The sequence below is a fragment of the Nilaparvata lugens genome, chromosome 6, assembly GCF_014356525.2.
Source record: "Nilaparvata lugens isolate BPH chromosome 6, ASM1435652v1, whole genome shotgun sequence".
In the NCBI taxonomy this organism is placed as follows: domain Eukaryota; kingdom Metazoa; phylum Arthropoda; class Insecta; order Hemiptera; family Delphacidae; genus Nilaparvata; species Nilaparvata lugens.
This window is the reverse complement of record NC_052509.1, coordinates 12,865,054-12,889,053: the sequence shown is the minus strand read 5'-3', so window position 1 is coordinate 12,889,053 and position 24,000 is coordinate 12,865,054. Positions and strand designations below refer to the sequence as shown.

The 24,000-nt window shown below is 35.0% G+C and overlaps 1 protein-coding gene across 1 annotated transcript in view; it reads left to right on the top strand.

Moving 5' to 3' along the window:
- Nucleotides 1-24,000, top strand: part of LOC111047693 — a 409,014-nt gene that overhangs the window by 326,000 nt on the left and 59,014 nt on the right. Inside the window, exon 5 of the mRNA XM_039430135.1 lies at nucleotides 16,704-16,721. Coding sequence (XP_039286069.1) covers nucleotides 16,704-16,721 — 18 coding nt within the window. The remainder of the gene's footprint in view (nucleotides 1-16,703; nucleotides 16,722-24,000) is intronic.

Below are 24,000 nucleotides of genomic sequence, written 5' to 3'. Positions count from 1 at the left end.
GAAATGTAATAGAACTATAAAATTGGAAAGAAGGTTAGACCTATCTAAAGAGTAAATCAACTCAAATCAAGTATTATTAGCGATTAGGAGTAATAGCATTATCAACAACGATAAGAAAACATGTATTATTGTGATTTAATAATTATGAGAACCCATTGGTAAGATCAAAAAATTATAAAGCGGCATACTTATTATTGGCGGATTATAAAAAAAAAAAAAAATAAAATGCATGAACATTGAGGTTAGAGTTACTTGTTTACGTTTTGAAAAGAATTAGTCGATCTTGGATAAATCGATAATTATTAGAACCAATACTGAACGAATCAGCTGATTATTCGATCAACCCATATGACCGGTTGAATCATATAAAATTCACTCATAAAGGATATATTATGTATACTAAAGGAAGTCGATGTGTAGAAATACAAACAACTATTATTTCTGTATAAATATTTATTATAATCCAAAAAAGCATGATAAATCAAGAGTATACAAAACTCATATAAAACTAAATGTATTATCTATTAAAATCGTATGTTACGATTTATTTATGAATTCAATTTAAGATAAACACTCCATATATTTGTATAAAACTTCTTTTATTTAATTTTTTCTATTATAAAGCCGAGGAAGCCCTGATTCCCAAGGCAACCAATTGTATTGAGTCTATTAAATTGAAGGCCAATCAGAGAGTAGCTTACAGAATTATTCTAGGAAGAGGCAAATTTTTCTGAAAACCTCTTTCTTCTGGCTTAAGATCCCACCCGAGAGGATGCACATGGAGTTTAGGGTTTTTTCTTCTTCCTTTTAAAATTTTTAATGAATTATTAAGCCAAACCCTTTTTTAAATGTAATGTATGTTTGTTGAATGTTAATTGTTGTGAACTCAGTGCTGTCAAGGAGTTCGTAATTGTAAAGATCCCATAAAAATAGCTTTAATTCGAAAGAAACTTATAAAAATCTGGATCACGCGTTAGCCCAGCAGTGACGAAAAGGAGCCTACCCAATTAATTATTGGAAATAATTAATTCAATCCACGAGAACATCTAGAACTTCAGTCAGTGAGTGATAAGTCAAACCAAATGAGCTCATTTTTTCTACGTTCAGTGGGGTAATATTAATAAAAAAGCGCTATTCCAATTAATTAGAATTAAAATTAAGAGTCACCACGTGTTGAACAATATCACATAGTTCATAAGAACATTTATAAATTTATTTATTATATGTGGGAAGCTTACTTCCATGCACAGCCCGAACTCATATAAATCCCTGAGATCTCATGTTTGAATATTAATTTATTAATTATAAATTTGTTTGTTGAACCAAGTATATCATATCAAACCTATAGACCGAACAGGTTTTTATTTGCAGAATTTCGTATTGATTGGAAGTCTAAGTACCAGTATTAAATATAATATATTTATGAATTTGAAACTCACTATTGTGAATATTAGCAAAGCCTGTGATAATTATTCAGATTTTAGAAAGTATTTATTTAAGTAATTATAGTTATATCGAATATTTTATGCATATCTTTTTATGGGAATATATTTTGTGTTTTATGTCAGCATACAACTTATAGAATTTTTTATTATATCCTAACTCATCTCGTGTTATATAGTTTGAGCTGTTTTGGTACCAACAAATATTTAGCAGCACTTAAAATTATTGAATCAAATAATATTAACCTTATTCAAGTCTTTTTCATTTAAACATTCATATATCGAAGAAATATTGAACAACAATTGTTTGATAACCTGTAAAAGATTTGGATTTGATGGAATAATGGCGACAAGCTTTGATGGAAGCTGAAGAGTGCGCTTACGTTGCTGTGAGATGATAATGATTGTAGAATGCCATCAGTGGATTTTGTATTGACATATATCCAAAATTTTCTCAATTACCCTACTGATTTGGGATCAGAATTTTATTTTGTATTCTATTTGAATTTGAATGATTCTGTGTGAATTTGAATGATTTTTGAACAAAAATAGTGATATTTAAAACATTCTCTCAACTACTTGTTTGGGTTCAGAACTTGATTTTGTATTCTATTTGAATTAGAATGATTCCGTGTAAATTTGAATGATTTTTGAATAAACATAGTGATATTTACAACATTCTCTCATTACTTGTTTGGGATCAGAATTTGATTTTTTATTGTATTTTTCTCGAATCACATTTCCCGCAAGATCTGTGAGTTGGAGCTGAAGAGCTAAGATAAGAAAAATATTATTGAAAATTAAAAATAATAAAAATTATCCCTATAAGTTTGTGTTTATTGATTGAATACTGATAGGATCCATTTTGAAATATATGTTATACTAGCCGTCAGGCTCGCTTCGCTCGCCATATCCGTCTAGCCAGGAGGCCTCGCCCTGGACCCCGACTGGATCGTCCAAGAATGAGATCAGCAGGCTCGCTTCGCTCGCCTGCATTTTTCATTTGAGCATTTTTATCATATGTTAGGACGATCTAGTCGGGGGTCCAGACTAAAAGTCTGGCTAAACGGATATGGCGAGCGAAGCGTGCCTGACGGCTGGTATTATAATATTCCCAGAATTGAAGTAGCAGTGCCAATCAATTTTTCCGCGATAAATGAATTTAATCTTCAACTTGGTGCCAACCTAACAAAGTCAACTCAACTTATGCCAACCTGACAAATTATTAATTTAGTTACCAGTTAACATCTGTTTCGAAGAGGTACTCTCTCTAGATTATAGTTCCATATTAACATATGGTATGGACATTTTTCAATCATAATTAAGAGAATGAGAATAATATACATGCTAAAAGACGAATTTTAAACTCTTAAAAACCACCCTCAGAGTTAAAATATCGCCAGAAGATTTCTTAGTGCGCCTCTAAAGGGCCAACTGAACATACCTACGAAATTTGAACGTTTTTGGTCCTGGTAGATTTTAGTTCTGTGAGTGAGTGAGTGAGTGAGTGTCATTTCGCTTTATATATATATATATATATATATAAATTCAATGCTGAAATAAGTCAGCTGTTGACCGTCTAATTTCATTCTGTGGGAAAATCCAAACAGCATTCACTATAAAGTATCTCCTTTCAAAGTTATCAATTTCTCTAATTCTACGAGTTCATACACAGAAATATGAAGACTTTATCAAGTGTGTGTCAATAATTGACAATAACTGTCAATTATTGCTTCAACCCTTCAATTCTCAATAGCGGAAAAGGGACGGATTTGCCGAATAAGTTCTCACTTGCCCAATTCATTGCACTGCACATCCATTCAATGAAGTGATCTCAATCGGATATCTGCGACTTCTTTTCAACAATTTGTGATGGGAGGGATGTCACCATCACAGACCATACAATAGAAGCGATAAAGCTCATCCCTCTACGGACTTGCTAGGAATTCAGTTTCGGCTGTTAAGAAGGATGATAGCATTGTGGAGGAAGTGGGCTTGATAGAGGGAGAAAAAGAGTAAGAGAGAGTGAGAGAGAATCAGAGAGATAGACAGAGTGAGTGGGAGAGAGTGAGAGGAAAAGAGAGAGGAATAACAGACTTAATGGATGAGGGATAAAAAGTCTTAAAAGAGAATGGAGAGGAATAGAAGGTGGAGGGATAGAAGAAAAAGGAAGAGTAGGAGGAGGAGGAGGAGGAGGAGGCGGAGGAGGAGGAGAAGAGAGAAGAAGAAAAAGAAGATGGAGAAAGAGGAGAAGAAGAAGGAGGAAGAAGAAGGATGAATGAAATGAGTGATTATATGAAAGGGAAAGAAAAAGGTGAATAAAGGATTTAGAGTATCAGAGTTGTTGTAGGAAAGAGTTAGAGATAAAAATTATATAAATTAGAAAGAGAGGAAAAATAAAAGTGGTAGAGGAGAAGAAGGATGAGGAGGAAGAGGACGAAGTGAACAAGGATGAATGAAATGAGGAAAACTATATGATAGGGAAATAAAAAAGTAATGAAGGATGTGGAGTATCAGAGTTGTTGAAGGAAAGAGATAGAGATAAAAATTATATAAATAGGAAAGAAAAAAAGATAAAAGAGGTAGAGGAGAAGAAGTATGAGGAGAAAGAGGAGGAGGTGAACAAGGATGAATGAAATGAGGAAAAGTATATGAAAGGGAAATAAAAATTGTAAATGAATGATTGAGTATCAGAGTTGTTGAAGGAAAGAGATAAGGATAGGAATGATATGGATTTGAAAAATAAAAAAAATGTAAGGAGGTTGAAAGGAGTGGGAGAAGGGAGTGGAGGAGTAGGAGAAGAAAAAGAATAAATGAAATAGGTAAAACTATATGAAAGGGAAAAAAATGGAGAATGAATGATTCAGAGTATCAGAGTTGTTGAAGGAAGGAGATAAGGATAGGAATAAATATGGATTGGAAAAAGGAAAAGAGTGGTAGGATAAGACAGAGGAGGGAATTTATGAAAAGGAGAAGAAAGAAAAGTTATTGCAGAAAAAAAACAGGAACAATTGACCAGTAAAATAATGTGAATGAACATTCTAACATGTAAAAGTGGGAAATTATAGAGAAATTGAATAAAGGAAAGACAATAGATGGGAGAGAGGAGGAGAGTAAGAAAGAGATAAAATACACTAATTATTGGGGGAGGAAATTCAGTATGATGGAGGAGTGAAGAGGAAATTGAGGAGATTTTCACAGAGGAAAAGAGATGAAGTACCAGAAGTTTAGTAGCAAGAGAAAGGGAATACACCATTTTCTTGGGTGGTGAAGGAAGTAGAGGAGGAGGCGGAGGATGAGGAGAAGGATGTGAAGGAGGAAGGAAAGGAGGAGGAGGAGGACGAGGAGGAAGAGGGGAATAGGATTGAGAAGTCTCAAGAGTGGCTTAGCTGAGAGCTTGGCAGCCCTACTACGAGACAGGAATATGAAAGAAGTTTTCCACATGACCATGTGATCACTGTCTGACCACGTGTGTGTCGAGGGAGAGAAAGAATCAAATAATAAAAACGTGAGGAGGAGAAAGGAGATGGAAATTATAAGGAGCAGGAGAAGAAGATAAGATAGAGCATTGGTTGAGGGATAAGGAGATGAACAATAGGAATCGATGAATTGGTTGCACAAAAACTGGTTGAATTTTAACCGTGATTAACCTTACGAGAACCAATCAGAGAAGGCTTTTTTGAAAAGAGGGCTTCGCTGATTGGTTCTTGTGGAAGTAATCGTGGTTGAAATTTAACCTGCTTTTTTGCAACTGAGCCTAAGAGTTCCCAAACAATAAGACGAGCATAGGAGGTATAGATGAAGGAAAAAGGATGCTAGGGAAATATTGATATTGGAGAAGGTGAAAAAAAGCTAAAAATTGGGAAAGGTAATAGAGTGATGAAATTTTTGCAAAATTGATGAGAATGGGGCAGATAAGTTTTAAGTGAAATATGCAATTCAATTTTATCTGGAAATGTGCTGTAGATCAAATTATAGCATCACAGTTATAGTATATAGTGAAGAAAGATAGGAGAACAACGTTGCCGATACTTTCTCTTGTCAATGCCTGCTATAGACGGTACAGGTTTTGAATGAAAAAAACTAAGAGATTGTCAAAAACCACAGATTAATTGATACTCAGAAAGACTGATTTCGGTTATTATACCATTGTCAATCTGATAAACTGATATCACAGTTCATCAGAGATTGATAATGGTGTAATAACCGGAACCGGTCTTTCTAAGTATCAATAAATATGTGGTTTTTGACAATTTCTTAGTCTTTCTCATTCAATATGGATAATTACCACAGTATCAACTCCTCAACTACACAAAAAGTGATACAGGTTTATTGATGTAGTAACAACTGTTCATTCCCATTTCAAACGATCAATTATATTTATCAAGCAAGAAAATTATATTTCCAATAATTTCATAATGAATTTCAAATTTTTGAACAAAATAGTGATATTTAAAACATTCTCTCAACTACTTGTTTGGGTTCAGAACTTGATTTTGTATTCTATTTGAATTAGAATGATTCCGTGTAAATTTGAATGATTTTTGAATAAACATAGTGATATTTACAACATTCTCTCATTACTTGTTTGGGATCAGAATTTGATTTTTATTGTATTTTTCTCGAATCACATTTCCGCAAGATCTGTGAGTTGGAGCTGAAGAGCTAAGATAAGAAAAATATTATTGAAAATTAAAGATAATAAAAATTATCCCTATAAGTTTGTGTTTATTGATTGAATACTGATAGGATCCATTTTGAAATATATGTTATACTAGCCGTCAGGCTCGCTTCGCTCGCCATATCCGTCTAGCCAGGAGGCCTCGCCCTGGACCCCCGACTGGATCGTCCAAGAATGAGATCAGCAGGCTCGCTTCGCTCGCCTGCATTTTTCATTTGAGCATTTTTATCATATGTTAGGACGATCTAGTCGGGGGTCCAGACTAAAAGTCTGGCTAAACGGATATGGCGAGCGAAGCGTGCCTGACGGCTGGTATTATAATATTCCCAGAATTGAAGTAGCAGTGCCAATCAATTTTTCCGCGATAAATGAATTTAATCTTCAACTTGGTGCCAACCTAACAAAGTCAACTCAACTTAATGCCAACCTGACAAAATTATTAATTTAGTTACCAGTTAACATCTGTTTCGAAGAGGTACTCTCTCTAGATTATAGTTCCATATTAACATATGGTATGGACATTTTTCAATCATAATTAAGAGAATGAGAATAATATACATGCTAAAAGACGAATTTTAAACTCTTAAAAACCACCCTCAGAGTTAAAATATCGCCAGAAGATTTCTTAGTGCGCCTCTAAAGGGCCAACTGAACATACCTACGAAATTTGAACGTTTTTGGTCCTGGTAGATTTTTAGTTCTGTGAGTGAGTGAGTGCCATTTCGCTTTTATATATATATATATATATATAAATTCAATGCTGAAATAAGTCAGCTGTTGACCGTCTAATTTCATTCTGTGGGAAAATCCAAACAGCATTCACTATAAAGTATCTCCTTTCAAAGTTATCAATTTCTTCAATTCTACGAGTTCATACACGAAATATGAAGACTTTATCAAGTGTGTGTCAATAATTGACAATAACTGTCAATTATTGCTTCAACCCTTCAATTCTCAATAGCGGAAAAGGGACGGATTTGCCGAATAAGTTCTCACTTGCCCAATTCATTGCACTGCACATCCATTCTATGAAGTGATCTCAATCGGATATCTGCGACTTCTTTTCAACAATTTGTGATGGGAGGGAAGTCACCATCACAGACCATACAATAGAAGCAATAAAGCTCATCCCTCTACGGACTTGCTAGGAATTCAGTTTCGGCTGTTAAGAAGGATGATAGCATTGTGGAGGAAGTGGGCTTGATAGAGGGAGAAAAAGAGTAAGAGAGAGTGAGAGAGAATCAGAGAGAAAGACAGAGTGAGTGGGAGAGAGTGAGAGGAGAAGAGAGAGAAATAACAGACTTAATGGATGAGGGATAAAAAGTCTTAAAAGAGAATGGAGAGGAATAGAAGGTGGAGGGATAGAAGAAAAAGGAAGAGTAGGAGGAGGAGGAGGAGGAGGAGGCGGAGGAGGAGGAGGAGGAGGAGGAGGAGGAGGAGGAGGAGGAGGCGGAGGATGAAGAGAAGGATGTGAAGGAGGAAGGAAAGGAGGAGTAGGAGGAGGAGGAGGACGAGGAGGAAGAGGGGAATAGGATTGAGAAGTCTCAAGAGTGGCTTAGCTGAGAGCTTGGCAGCCCTACTACGAGACAGGAATATGAAAGAAGTTTCCCCTGACCATGTGATCCCTGTCTGACCACGTGTTGTTTCGAGGGAGAGAAAGAATCAAATAATAAAAACGTGAGGAGGAGAGAGGAGATGGAATTATAAGGAGCAGGAAAAGAAGAGAAGATAGAGCATTGGTTGAGGGATAAGGAGATGAACAATAGGAATCGATGAATGGTTTGCACAAAAACTGGTTGAATTTTAACCGTGATTAACCTTATGAGAACCAATCAGAGAGGCTTTTTTGAAAAGAGGGCTTCGCTGATTGGTTCTTGTGGAATTAATCGTGTTGAATTTAACCTGCTTTTTTGCAACTGAGCCTAACAGTTCCCAAACATAGACGAGCATAGGAGGTATAGATGAAGGAAAAAGGATGCTAGGGAAATATTGATATTGGAGAAGATGAAAAAAAGCTAAAAATTGGGAAAGGTAATAGAGTGATGAAATTTTTGCAAAATTGATGAGAATGGGGTAAGATAAGTTTTAAGTGAAATATGCAATTCAATTTTATTTGGAAATGTGCTGTAGATCAAATTATAGCATCACAGTTATAGTATATAGTGAAGAAAGATAGGAGAACAACGTTGCCGATACTTTCTCTTGTCAATGCCTGCTATAGACGGTACAGGTTTTGAATGAAAAAAACTAAGAAATTGTCAAAAACCACAGATTAATTGATACTCGGAAAGACTGATTTCGGTTATTATACCATTGTCAATCTGATAAACTGATATCACAGTTTATCAGAGATTGATAATGGTGTAATAACCGGAACCGGTCTTTCTAAGTATCAATAAATCTGTGGTTTTTGACAATTTCTTAGTCTTTTTCATTCAATATGAATAATTACCACAGTATCAACTCCTCAACTACACAAAAAGTGATACAGGTTTATTGATGTAATAACAACTGTTCATTCCCATTTCAAACGATCAATTATATTTATCAAGCAAGAAATTATATTTTCCAATAATTTCATAATGAATTTTCACAATTAAAATGAAATATTAAATATAAATTATTATTTCTAAATTGTTAAAAGAATTTAGCAACATTATGGAGCTAGAAATGGACGTCGCTATCTACTTTGTTGAATGATAGACAAGGTTACCAACACCAATGTTAATCAAATACCGCCATTACAACGTGACCCTCACTATAAGTGAGATCAATCAAACAGTCACATTTAGGGCTAAGCAAGGGCTGAGCTTAAGGGAAATGTGCTGTCATTTCAGCCCTTATAAGGGATAATAGCGGATGGACAGGGTGAGATTAGCCCTTCAACTACTGTCCCACAGCTAGGCTCCAATTCACTTACATGATATGCATTAAATACTAACTGTTAACGCCCTATCTATTGACAGATCAATGTTCTATGTAATCTATGTAAGAGATCTATGTAATCCATCTATAGATCTATGTGTGGTTCCACGCAGATCTCCATCTTTGTTTCTCATCTAGATCTATGTATCCATTTCTATCTATCTCTAGATCAATGTATCTATTTGTCTATAGTAAGGTCCACGTTATTATGACAGTATACGATTAACATTGGTGTTGTTATCCTTGTCCATCATTCGACAAAGCAGATAGCGCTATTCTTCCCTATCTTCGCACAGTTGCCAATCCTTTAAGGCTAAAAATAAACTTTCTACTGGTGATATTTTCCAAAGTTTCTCGATTTGGATATCATCAAAGTATAAAAATGAAAAAGTTTTCTCTGGAAAACATTTTTTCCCGATCATTACTTTTTGAGATATGAGCGCCTAAAGTTTTAATTTTTGGACAGAACATTTGAAATTCGGTGAGAGATAAATCCATGAGATTCACAGGATAGATTCTTCATGGTATTGTTGATCCAGTAAACAAATTTTTTTTTAGATATAAATTTTTAGAAAGCTATTCAATTTACCAAAAATAACTTTTAGTTGAGTTATTTTTGGTCATTTTTGGTAATTTGAATAACTTTCTCAAAAATTGATATTTTAAGAAAATCTTCAATTTAATAGATCAACAATACCATGAAGAATTTATTATCCAAATGTCATAGATTTATCTCTTACCGAATTTGAAATGTTCTGTCCCGAAACTTTGAACATCAGTCGCTCATATCTCAAAAATTAATGATTGGAATAAAATGTTTTCCTGAGAAAACCTTTTCATTTTTATACTTTGATGATATCCAAATCTAAAACTTTGGAAAATATCACCAGTAGAAAGTTTATTTTTAGCCTTCGCACAGACAAGATACTTTTTCTAACGTGAGGTCCACGTTATAATGGCAGTGTTTGATTATCAATGGTATTGCTATCCTTGTCAATCATTCAACAAGCGAATATCGCTTCCTCTTTCTCGCTTTGCTCTGTCACCAGATCGTTTTCTAACAACAAAGAATTAATAGTCAATTAACAAAATATTTATTTTTCATTTATTTCATTGGCAATTACAGATCATAATTATAATAAATATAATATGATTGGGAGAAGACAACAGGCATAGCCCAAAACTGTCTTCTCCCAAATTTTACAAAAAATAAAAGTTTCAAAAAAGAATAAGGTTAAGATTCTACTTTCACTTCAAAAAGTCCAATTTCCACTTCAAAACTAATGACTAAACTGGAAATTTTGAATTTTGATATTTAAAAACTGATTAGAAAAAAAAATATTTCAATCAAATCTCTACAAATTGAAAATTGGAAATTTTTGAGTAATTTTGCAAAATTTTGAGCCAGAAAAGAAACACAACTTCACTATTAGCACAGCTGATTATATTTCATCTTAATTATGAAAATTCATGATGAAAATCATTGAAAAATATAATTTCGTGCTTAATAAAAAATAATTGATTATTTTAAACGAGAATGTACAGTTAATATTACTTCAATAAACCTGTATCAGCTACCCTCCATAGAAGGCATTGACAAGACTGAGGATCGGCAACATTGTCCTCCTATCTTTCTTCACTGTCATTATAACGTGGACCTCACTATGGAGGACTATATATGACTGTAGGACTATTTACAATAATTTTAACTAGTAGAGAACAGTATATAGTAAGAACTTCAACTACAGCTGTTAAGCAACTGGAGTTCTTTTTTCATCTTGATACTGTTCAAGAATAATGTCAAAGAAAAAGAAGGAGAGGGAGAAGAAGAAAAAGAAAAGAAGTAGTAGAAAAGAAGAAGAAGAAGAAGAAGAAAAGAAGAAGAAGAAGAAAAGAAGAAGAAGAAAAGAAGAAGAAGAAAAGAAGAAGAAGAAGAAGAAGAAGGAGAAGAAGAAAAGAAAAGAAGAAGAAGAAGGAGAGAAAAAGAAGAAGGAGAAGAAGTAGAAGAAGAAGAGGAGAAGAAGAAGAAGAAGAAGAGAAAAGAAGAAGAAGAAGAAGAAGAAGAAGAAGAAGAAGAAGAAGAAGAAGAAGAAGAAGAAAGAAGAAGAAAGAAGAAGAAGGAGAAGAAGAAGGAGAAGAATTGATTGAAAATAGGAGTTTTTCCACAGAGAGAGAGCAAGAGATTCCATTTGAATATGTTCTTGAATCCAGGAAAAGATTTAGGTTTTGATTAAGAGAAGAAGTAGAAGAAGAAAAGTGAAAAAGAGAAGAAAAAGAAGAAGAATATGAAAAGGAGAGAGAGCAGAATAACTCAGAGGATAACTGGGATGTAAAGGGCACAAAGTCAAACCCAATTTGCGTTTTATTAGTTGAACTGTGAGCTTGAAAACAGTCGTTAAAGGTAGAGTGAGAGAGATAGAGAGAGGGAGTGAGAGAACAAAATATCAGCTACAAGTGTTCTGTTCTGTCATTTACCTTCTACCAACTTTCTATAGACCAAGTTTCTATAGATAAACAACAAAAGTTTCTATAGAAGATATGTATCGAGCAGTTGAGCCTAGCTGCTGCTGACTCGTGGGAAATCAACACAACACTTTTCTCAATATTTATTCACTTAAATCCTCATCTGCACCTACCAACTCTCCTCCTTCTTCTTCTTCTTCTTCTTCTTCTTCTTCTTCTCCTTCATCTTCTTCTCCTCCTACTTCCTCTTCTTCTCCTTCTTCATCTTCTTCATCTTCTTCATCCTCCTCATCCTTCATACTCTTCTTCTACTTCTTCTCCTTCATCCTCAAGTTCCTTTTTCTCTCCGACCTTACTCAATCTGTCCATCTTTGTTAATCTGTAGCCTACTCCACTGAAGCGAAGTGATTATTCATTGACGTTTCAATTTGTTTTTCTTCTCTCTTTCTTGTTCTCCTCTCCTTTCTTCTATCCTCGTCTCCTTGTCTTCTCCCGTCTCTCTCTTCTGCCCCTTCTGTGTTTCTTCCCCTTCCCGTCTTTTCTTCTTGTACCTTACTTAATATATTTCTTCTACCCCTTCTAAATTCTAACTTCTCCTTTTTCTTCTTTTCCTGTTTCTTCTTCTTCTCCTTCTCCTCCTCCTTGTCCTCTTCCTTCTTCCTCTTCTCCTCCTCCTCTCTCTTTCTCACGATCTCATTCTCCTTTTCCTTGCCTCAATCTTGGCTAAATTACAGCTTATCATTTTCTTCTCCTCCTTTTCTACGTCTCCTCGATTCTTTCTCTTTCTCCTCATCATTCCAATCCCACAATCCTTGATTACTCATAATTATCCTTTTCAACCTTGATCCTTGATTATCCATAATTATCCTTTTTATCCTTGATCTATAATTATCCTTTTTATCCTTAATTATCCATTTTCATCCATAATTCTCCGAGGTGACTTAAAGTAAATCACTCAATCTCCACGCCAAACCATTTTCATCCCAAAAACAACATATTTCTCCAAAATCAGTACTTTTCAGTTGTTCTCAACCAAATCAAGCCAAATTGGGCTTTACATCCAATCTTTTCCACCATATGCACTTCTGTTAACATCCCTTTCTTGTCTCTGTCATTTATTTTTATCTACTCCCTATGATTTCTAGTTGAGTGTAAGAGAGGGCCGGCTGCGCCCTAACTTCGCCCTCCAGGATTTTAATAAAGGCAGCTCAATCAATCAATTCTCTATCCTTGATCACGTTAATCCTGTCCTTCAATTTTCACTGATCTCATCTTCCAACGGCTTCTATCTCACTCTCTCTCTCCCCATTTATTCTCATTGATTAATAATCTATAGTTTGTGAAATTCGTTGAATAACTAGCATTATTGTCACATACATAAATGAAGAAATCTGATTCAATCCAATCTAATCTCTCTTATATTCTCCAAAAATTATCTCCTTCACTGATTCACTGATTTTGTTTATTCTGTCTTCTACCCTCCATTTACCAAATCTGTTTCTCCAACAATACTATCTCTCTCTGATCATTTATTTTCTGTCGTTTGTCCCCCACTTTATCCTATTGTGATTCAATTCTGTAGCTTCTTTATAAATAAACAGCATTCACTTTTCACTTTTACACTTCGAATTCACTTTTACTTCGCATCTAAATTGAAAATACTCGTTCAGAAAGTTGACTTCCATGGCTGCTTGCAGAGATTCCCAAGCTATTACAAAGAGTGTTGACAAATTGAGGGTGGATGCTATCTGACAATCAATACAGATTTCAAGGAGGTTCTACAATGCATTGTATGCGTGCTGTCTCTTCTAGCTTGGGATTCAATTCCTTAATATAACAGGGTAGAATTACCATGTCACCATTTTTTGCTACAATCTGAGAGAAAATATTTATCGTTCCATGGATTGAATTCGCCTATAGTGAAGTCCACCTTATAATGGCAGTGGAGAAAGATAGGAGAACAACGTTGCCCATCCTTTGTCATGTCAATGCCTTCCATAGACGATAGTTGATACAGGTTTATTGATGTAATATTAACTGTTCATTCTCGTTTAAAATGATCAATTATTCTTTATAATTATATTTTTCAATAATTTCATAATGAATTTCTATAATTAAGATGAAATATTTTGTTAATCAATCATCAATTCTACATTCTTAGAAGACGATCTGGCAACAGAGCAAAGCGAGAAAGAGATAGCGCTATCCGCTTTGTTGAATGATAGACAAGAATATCAATACCACTGCTAATCAAACACTGCCATTATAACGTGGACTTCACTATACAGTTTTTTCCGCTGATTGACAGTAGTTCTATTCTGTTGTCTGGGCTATTGACACACAGTGTCTACACAGTAATTCGATATTGTCACATCTTTTCAGAGCAAAATATCAGAGAACACTACAAATTTTTCTGGAGAGAAAATGTCCTCACCCAAGTGGAGTGGAGAGAGTGTTTATACGATCACACAGACTGGATATAGAAGAAGTTTGTTTAAAGAAGATGAGCTGGAATGATGTAGGAGGAGGAGGAGGAGAAGAAGAAGAAGAAGAAGAAGAAGAAGAAGAAGAAGAAGAAGAAGAAGAAGAAGAAAAAGAAGAAGAAGAAGGAGAAGAAGAAGAAGAAGAAGAAGAAGAATGAGAAGAAGAAGGAGAAAAAGAAGAAAAGAAGCTTGAGGGACTTGGGTCTGTGTATGTGTATGTTTGCTAAGAAAACAAAACACTCTCTTCTGACCTTCTTACCAACTATTACACTCACTCATGTCTTCATGCTGCCCTTGGTCTTTTTCTTCTGCTTCATCTTCCTCTTTTTCTTCTACTTCTCCTCCTTCTTCTCCTCCTTCTTCTCTATATTTTGATCGTTTGCTTCCACATATCCTTTGAGCTGCTAACGTCTAGTGCAAACATGAACTTCTTCTTGGCTCTCAAGTTCCTCTTTCTTCTGCTTCTTCTTCCTATTCTTTTTCTTCCTCTTCTTCTCCTTCCTCTCGTCTCTCAAGATCTATCTTCATTTTTCCCTCGTCTTCTCCTTTTTCTACTTCTTCTTCTTCCTCTTCTTCTCCTTCCTCTCGTCTCTCAAGATCTATCTTCATTTTTCCCCCGTCTTCTCCTTTTTCTACTTCTTCTTCTTCCTCTTCTTCTCCTTCCTCTCGTCTCTCAAGATCCATCTTCATATTTTCCCCCGTCTTCCCCTTTTTCTACTTCTTCTTCTTCTCCTTCCTCTCGTCTCTCAAGATCCATCTTCATCTTTTCCCCTATTTTCTCCTTTTTCTACTTCTTCTCCTTCCTTTTCTGCTCCTTCTTCTCCTTCTTCCCCCTGGCCTTCTTCCTCACCCCTTCTTCTTCTTCATTGTTTTCACTGCTCCTCTACCTATTCATACTCCTTCTCCCCTTCGTCTCTTCTCTCTCCTACTCCTTCCACACTGGAAAAGATCAACCCCTTTCTTTTCTTGACCCTTCTACCCCTAGAATAACATCAGCCCTAAAAGACTGTGTCAATACGTGTTTTCCTATCTTGTCCACTATAGGGGTGACACTTACTTGAGAGACCATCCTTCGAACAACAGTCTCACTTAAGTCCCCCTTGAAAAAGGCCCCCTTGCATAAGTCCCCCTTGGATAAGTCTTCCATGGATAAGTCTCTCTACCTCGAGTTCCCCTATCTACTCTATGGGCCGGTTTCCGAGCTCGGGACTTAGCTGAGTTCTAGACTTTTAACAGCTTGAGTAAGAAAATTGGCTCTCCGAAACGGGGCGTAGTCGCAGTCCACGTTTAGATATAATTTCAAAGAACTAGAAAATTGAAAAAAAATCGTTTAAAGTTTTAGCTAATTTGAATTATTTAGGAATGTTTGATTCCGCCAATGAAAAACGTTTCCAATTATATAAATGAGGAAATAAAGATTATCATAAAAAGTGCGACTACGCCCCGTTTCGGAAAGCCAATTTTCTGACTCCAGCTGTTTAAAGTCTGGAACTTAGCTAAATCCCGAGCTCGGAAACCGGTCCCTAGTGTTTCATCCCATTTGATAGCAAGTTCAATTGTAACTATATGGACCGGTTTCCGAGCTCGGGATTTAGCTAAGTTCTAGACTTTAAACAGCTGGAGTCAGCAAATTGGCTTTCCAAAACGGGGCGTAGTCGCAGTTTTTATAACAGTAGTCGCAGTTTTCAATTTCTCATTTCTATAACTATTGGTAACGTTTTTCCTAGACGAAGTTGAACATTTCTAAATAATTCAAAATAGCTGAAACTTTACAGTATTTCCTCTTTATTTTATTTTGTGTTGAATTATCTAGTTTTTTGAAATTCAATTCAAACGTGATTTTGACAATGACTGCGAATACGCCCCGTTTCGGAGAGCCAATTTTCTTACTCCAGCTGTTAAAAGTCCAGAACTTAGCCTAATCCCGAGCTCGGAAACCGGCCCTAAATAGTGGAATCTCCTGATTGCATTTGAATATTACACTATTTGCAAATCGTGGCCTAGATTTGAACTGCACTATTCGACAAATATTCTACCAGATTAAAACTAGACTTTTAACAACTCTATTCTACAATATGTAGCTTATACTACAAACCATAGAAACTGTGCATTGCTAGTGCCCCTTTGTCTTTACCAGTGCTCATAATATCTTTAGAAAGACTTCTAGAATATACCATAGATGATTAAAATGATAGTCACTCTTCTCTATAGTGAGTGAGGTCCACGTTATAATGGCAGTGGAGAAATATATAAGAACAACGTTGCCGAACCTCTGTCTTGTCAATGCTTTTCATAGACGGTAGCTGATACAGGTTTATTGATGTAATATTTACGGTTCATTTTCGTTGGAAATAATTATATTTCATCAAGCAAGAAATAATATTTTTCATTGATCTCATAATGAATTTCCATGATCAAGATTGAGTATTTTGTTGATAAATTATTAATTCTTCATTGTTAAAAAAAGAACTGGCAACAGAGGAAAGCGAGAAAGAGATAGCGCTATCCGCTTTGTTGAATGATAGACAAGGAAAGCAATACCATTGCTAATCAAACACTGCCATTATAACGTGGACCTCACTATAGTGAGCTTGTTGGAGTAAGCATTTAGCTTTTTAGAATAGCATATTTATAAGGAGTAAGAATATTATAATTTAGGATTTCCATTCAATTCTAGAACTAATAGAATATTTCTGTTCTTTGTTACAGGGACTACTACTATGACAGGTGAGTTGAATTATTTTCCACTACTCTTCAAAATTATTGAATAGAATTTAAGAAAAATATAGAAATTATTTATTTTTTGAATAATAGTAATTAAGTTGAACAATATTTCCACCAAACAACGGATTATACGTCATAAGGAGTCAGCTATTATGTTAGCTACTTCCATTATCATGAAAACTACTAATAATTTACTTATTATCGGGGACCGAGCTTCGCTCTGGAGTACAAAAGCATAAAAAATGCATTACGAATGAATAAATTATGATAAAATTCATACAGAAATGAGATCTTATCACAGTAAATTGAGATTAATTCCCAGAGGAATGCAGAAATTTCCTCATAAAGGCCCATTTGCATAAAAACCGGTTAAATTTTAATCCTGATTAACTCCACGTGACCCAATAGGAGAAGACTATTTCAAAAAGATGGATCCACTGGAATTAATCAGGATTGAAAAAAACCCAGCTTTTATTCAACCGGCACTAAGTACCTGATTGAGAAAATGTTTGAAATGAAACATTTGAAATGATTACAAAAGTTCAACAGCTGAGTCATAATTTTGACACAGTCCCACACACATGAACTCGCTCACTCACTTTCATCACCAACAGACGACAAAATGATTATTATTTGAGCTGTTTTTCCAAGGATGAATAATAATTATCCTGTAATGTCCTTCAGCGAGTTTTTCCAGGGATGAGACCTAGTGCAATCGAATCTTCATATTATAGACCTACTATGTACTGAATTTCGTGAGAATCGTTGGAGCCTTTTTCGAGATCCGGTAAAATACATCTAAACATCTAAACATCTAAACATCTAAATCTAAACATCAAACATCTAAACATCTAAACATAAACATCTAAACATCTAAACATCTAAACATCTAACATCTAAACATCTAAACATCTAAACATCTAAACATCTAAACATCTAACATCTAAACATCTAAACATCTAAACATCTAAACATCTAAACATCTAAACATCTAAACATCTAAACATCTAAACATCTAAACATTCAAACATCTAAACATCTAAACATCTAAACATCTAAACATTCAAAAAACATCTAAACATCTAAACATATGAACAGAAGCTGCTCGTTCAATAGTATAGGATAAAAACTACTTATAATTTATCATTAATTGCATGAGAATAGAATAAGAACAAATTAATCAAAAATCATGCCAAATTTAATATGAAAAAGTTAATTAGCACGTATTATTCTGATGCTGAGTGATAGTTCTCTCACAATTTTTTATTCCTTTTTGAAGAATCTCAAACTATATCATCTGAGAATTCACTTATTTCTCTGAAGAATCCAACAGTTCACCAAATTAACCCAATTATCTCTTCCCCAATTCCAGCATTCAAAACTACCCTACAAAATCAACCCTTCTTTCAAAATCCAGGTCAATTGCTCACTATACACTCTGCCATTACTTTTCATAGCCAAGAAAACATTAAACCTCAATCCGTTGCCAACAAATATCACAGGCAAATTTAATCCCTACTCCAAACATTGTATCAAAAATTACGCGCGAAATTCAAACCGGCATGCGATGTAATTGGATTTGCCGCTTCATTCCAATTCAGAATATACACACAACAAACTCACTTTAATATGTCAGTATTTCTCTGATGAACAGCAACAATGCTACACATCCAACAGATACTGTCAGTTGGAGCTTGTTCTGAATGTAGAAGTGGGAAGATTTTCTCTCAGGATTATAAAAAGAAAATTTGATTGTGTGTCTGCACTGGTGAATGCAGGGATGGATTATGTCTGAGGAGTGAGGGGTATGAGGGCTGTAATGTGGTGTGAGAAAGAGAGAAAGAGGGAGTGATGAGAAAAGGAAAAGAGGAAGAGAGAAAGCAGGAGTAGAATAAGTGAATAAGGAATAATTTCACTGAGGAATAAAGAGTAGGAGGAAGTGATAAGAAATAGGGACAGAGGAAGAAAGAAAGCGAGAATGAAATGAGTGAGTAAGGATATGACTGAGGAGTGAAGAATATGAGGAAGTAAATCGAGGTGTGAGAGGAAGAGAAAAAGAGGGATAGAAGAATAAAAGGAAGAGAGAATGAGGAATGAAATGAGTGAGTGAGGAATAATTTCACCAAGAAATAAAGAATATGAGGAAGTAGAATGAGGTTTGAGAGACAGAAAAATGAGGAGAGGGAAAAAAGGAGAAGAGGAAGAGATAAAGAGGAAATGAATTGAGTGAGTAGGGAATTATTCGAATGAGGGATGATGAGTATGAGGAAGTAGAATGGGGTTGAGAGAGAGAGAAAAAGGAGGAGTGGGGAAGAAGGAGAAGAGGAAGAGGTAAAGAGGAAATAAATTAAGTTAGTTGGGAATTATTTCACTGAGGAATGAAGAGTATGAGGGAGTGAGAAGAAGTGTGAGGGGAATATAAGAAGAGGAAAAGAGGAAGAAGGAGTGAGAGAAAAAGAGAGAATAAATTCAGTGAGTAGGAAATTATTTCACTGAGGAGTGAAAAGTATGATGGAATGAATCAAGTTGTGAAGGAAAGAGAGATTGAGAAAAAGAGGAAATAAAGGGAAGGAGGAAGAGGGAATAAAATGAGTGAATAGGGAAATCACCAAGGAATAAAAAAATATGAGGAAGTAAATCGAAGTGTGAGTGAAAAAGAGAAAGAGAGAAAGAGGGAGGGATAAAGGGAAAAAGGGAGAGAGAATGAAGCGAAGAGGGAATAAAATGAGTTAGTGGGTGAGAACATGTGATAGCTTGTTTCTGAATCACAGCCCTCTAGATAGTAGCTTTGTTCTTCCTCAATTTGAAATTGATGTTCTGCATGAGTAACTCTATATTTCTCTCTCCTCTATATATTTCATTCTATAAACCGTCTCTATCTCTTTTATTGTATTATATCTCCTCATATCCACTGCAATGTTCAGCTCTATATGATGTAATCCTGAATATATCACACTTGATTTCTCTTCTATCTCTCTTATTGTATTACATATATATCTTCGCATACCCTTGGGGAAAAATATTTTTCGTTGTACCACCGTTGCTCTCACTAATTTCTTTGTAATCCTGTTTGTTTCGCTGGTGTAAAATCATCTTATTCTCTTGGTTTTGAAGATTTATTTCTTCAGTTATTTCCGTGCTTTGATTAGCTTCTACACTCTCAATATTACATATCATTATTGGTTTTCTCAAGGAAATTCTTCAATTTCCTCACTTTTTTGATATTTACTTTCTTAGTTTTATAAAATAGAACCATAGTACCCTTTAAAATTGACAAAATAAGAATGAAGATTATAGTTTTAATTATTATTTTATCAATTCCAAAGGTACTATTGTACTACTTTATAAATAAAACAAAGTAGTCCTGCATTTATACATTTTACTTTCTTCGATATTTCAATTCAAATTGACAACGGGACGTGAGAGAATATGGTCCGGATGAAATAATAGAAGAAGATAGAGGAGGAACGAATTAGAATGACATCGAGACAAAGAGAAACGGAAGATGGAAGGAAGAACTTGAAAAAGACAATGAATAATCAAAAGGAGAAAGTGCTAAATTTATAAGCGTCTTAATTCAAGCGCAAAGATGTAATTAGTGGAAGAATAAGGAGAAGAATTGGGAAATATTGTGAGATGGTAGAAATGAGATGTAATGAAGTGAGCAAGAGAGAGGTAGAGAGTTGAAAAGGAAAACGGAAATAACATTCAAAGGAGAATTCAAATAAGACAGAAACATGAGATGAAATCAAGTGAGAGAAAGAGAGGAAGAGACTGATAAAGAATATAAGGATAGCATGCAGAAAAAATCAATTGAGAGAAAAATAGAAGAAGAAGAAGATCCGAATTTATCTCAACGTCTTAATTCAAGCAACAGGACGCAATGAGTAGGAAAATGAGGAGAACAAATTAGAAGCAGGAGAAGAAAATAACAAGAAGAAAGAGAAGAAGAGGAGAAAGGAAAAGAAGAGAAACACATAGGCTACACACCCTTTGCACACTTCACTGTATATTAGTTGGTAGAGCAGAGAGAATAGAACACAGGAGAGAGACGTGGAAGGAGGAAAAGAGGAAGAGGGAGAAGATGACGAAGAAGAAGAAAAATAAAAAGAAAAAGAAGGACAAGACAGAGAACAAAGGTGTGTAGGGGTGAAAGCGGAATGAACGGTGTGCCGAGTTTAATTGCGTGGAATCACTACTGTTGCACTCTGAAAGCTTCTGCCCTGCTATCTCCAAGGAATTTGCTTCTCTTATCTCCCACCTTCTTCTTCTACTTGCTTCTCCTCCCCCTCCTTCTCTCCTCCTCCTTCCCCTCCATTTTTACCCTCTTTCTTCTAGAGTTTTATCCTTTTTCTTCTCAATCTTCGTCGTGTTCTTGTTCTGCAACTCAATTTTATCGTTCTTCTTCTTTTTCTCCTTCTCTTCCTTACTCTCTTTCCTCTCCTCTTCCTTATCCTCCTTCTTCTACTCCATCTTTTTCTTCCTTCTCATCTACCATTTCTTCTTCTACCGCTGCCTCTCCTTTCCTCTAAATGCATCTGCAACTTCCTTCTCTTCTCCTTCTTCTCCTTCATCACCTTATAGTTCTCTCCCCTTTTACTCTCCTTACTCTCTTTCTCCCACTCCTCCTCCTACACCTCATTATGTTCTTCTTCTTCACCTTCTTTTTCTCGTTCTAGAGTTTCATTCTTTTCTCTTTTCTCAATCTATGTCGTGTTCTTATTCTGCAACTTGATTTTCTTGTTTCTCTTCTCCTTCTTCTTCTTCTTCTTCTTTTCCACCTCTTCTTCTCCTCCTTCCTCCTTCTTCCTGTGTCAACCCATATAGAGTGAAGTGTGCAGGGGTGTGTTGTATGTTGGGGGTGTCTTTGTACAGATATATATAAGGAACCCTTCCTTCTTGTTTCTTATAATATAATTATTTTGTTCACGTTGCACTCAGACTGTCACTCTATATCTGTAGCTGTTTCTATACTGTAGCTCTATATTTCTGTGTATCCAACTTTATCACTATACTCTCAGCAATATCTATATATGTATATACACTCCGACTACTCCATTTGTACATAGAGCAATAGTCCAGATTGCACTTTGTATAAAATCAGTGAATTGCATTGCTCTCATTATAACAGTCTGATATTTTTTTCAGTTTCTTTCTTTCTTTTTCCTCATTATTTTTTCTTTTCCCTTCCTTATAATCTTCTTTCCTCCTATCAGTTTTCTTCTAATTTATCATTGAATAATGCTATGTAATTAGATAATAAATCTAATTTATCATCTACATACGTAGATGTGCTCTATCATTTCAGATGAATATTCAAGAAAATCATGGATGATAATACACTATACGGATTGGTCTGTGACCGGGAACAACACGTTACTTGCAAATAATTATACATTTAGATACGGTAATTCATGATAAATTGTTCCTTTTGTGATCCAACCCATAATGAAAATGATTGTCACCTATTCTCTTCTTCATTTACATTGATCTCTATTAGCCTACATACATTTTTTGGACTCAAAATAGTGTGTGAATTAAGTTATCATTTACATAACCTCTAGACTGTGTATTCCAAATTAAGATTTAAAGCAGTTTTAGGCGAATGCCTGTTGTTTTTACCTGCATTGCATCTATTGTCTATTAATAAATGAAATGGAATGAAAAAAATGAAAATGATCTCGATGATCTCTGAAAAATAGTACAGTATTACAAAATCTAGCGAATCAGGATTATTGTACGGACTGTATCATCTCTAGAATTTTTGAAATAGATGAATCAACTAATAATAATGAATGAATAAATAAGCTATCCAATAATAAATCATCAATCTCTATGCTATTACAACGGACTGTATAATTTCTAGAATTTGAGGAAAAGATAAATCAACCAATCAGAAGGTAACCATTGAGAGGGTAGCAATCTTTTCGACTTGTTTACAAACTAATTACCTGCAAAAATAATGCTGTAGTACATCATATCTTTTAAATAAAATGCTCTTTAAACAAGAAATTCAAATAAACTAATTTAAAAACAGAACAACTCTATCTACCACCATCTTGAAAACACCTTCTTTAACCTGACCTCCTTACAAATCTAGGCATGATGTAATCAACATACATTACATTTCCCCTCGCAATAAATGCTACGATAAACCAAGGCTTATATACATACAAATAATGAGTATATACTTACACCACCAAGGCTAAGATACATATACATATGTTTTAAATACTTAACCTCACCTATACAAACAGTGTATATACTACAGGTTACAGGTGTATCTATACTTTCAGTACTTACAGGGTTGGTATATAGACTACACTGTATATACTTACAGGTTACAGAGCATGTGTATTTCTAGTATATACACGTAATTTGAGAATACACAGCACAGGGTGTACTGATGGTATAAATTACAGGACAGAGATAGAAAATGGGGTGTAGGGCTGTTCTAGCTAGGCTGAGACACCCACACTGCTTCCTAGTTCTAAGTTATTAATTGAATAAATTGTTACAGTGCAGTGCAGAAGGTGTGAGATCACGTGTAGGTAGAAGAAATGCAAGAAGGAAAGAAAGAGTTGACTTAGTGAGAGGCAGAGGGAGAGAGAGAGGAAGAGAGAGCCTGTGAGTGAGGCTTAGAAGAGAATTGAACTAGAAGTGCACGGAAAAGTTGACTTGGGGAAAGAAGAAAGAGAGATAGAGCCAGAGATAAGGAGAGAGATAGAGAGATTGATTGATTTATTCAATTCAATTGAGAGAGAGAAATTGATTTATTGATTGATTATAATATGCGTTTATTTGGGCGGAGTTAGGACTCCTAGTCCTCTCTGCCATACAACCCTTTATAAAAAAAATAACATAGGAATACAAAACAATAGAGAGGGAGAGAGCAGAGAGAGAGAGAGTGAGAGAGGAAGAGAGAGCCTGTGAAAGAGGCTTAGAAGAGAAGTGAACTAGAAGAAGTGCACGGAAAAGTTGACTTGAGGAAAGGAGAAAGATAGATAGAGTGAGAGAGAATCAGAGAGACAGAGAGATTGATTGATTGATCTATTCAATTCAATTGAGAGAGAGAGATTGATTAATTGATTATATGCGTTTATTAGGGCGGAGTTAGATCTCTGCCACACAACCCTTTACAAAATAAGAGAAAATTTACATAAGAATACACAACAATAAATAAGATTGGATCTAGATTAGATTTCTTTATTTATGTTACAATATTTACTGGTTTATACACTAATTTACATCAAATAACGGTTATGCTAATAATTATTCTACG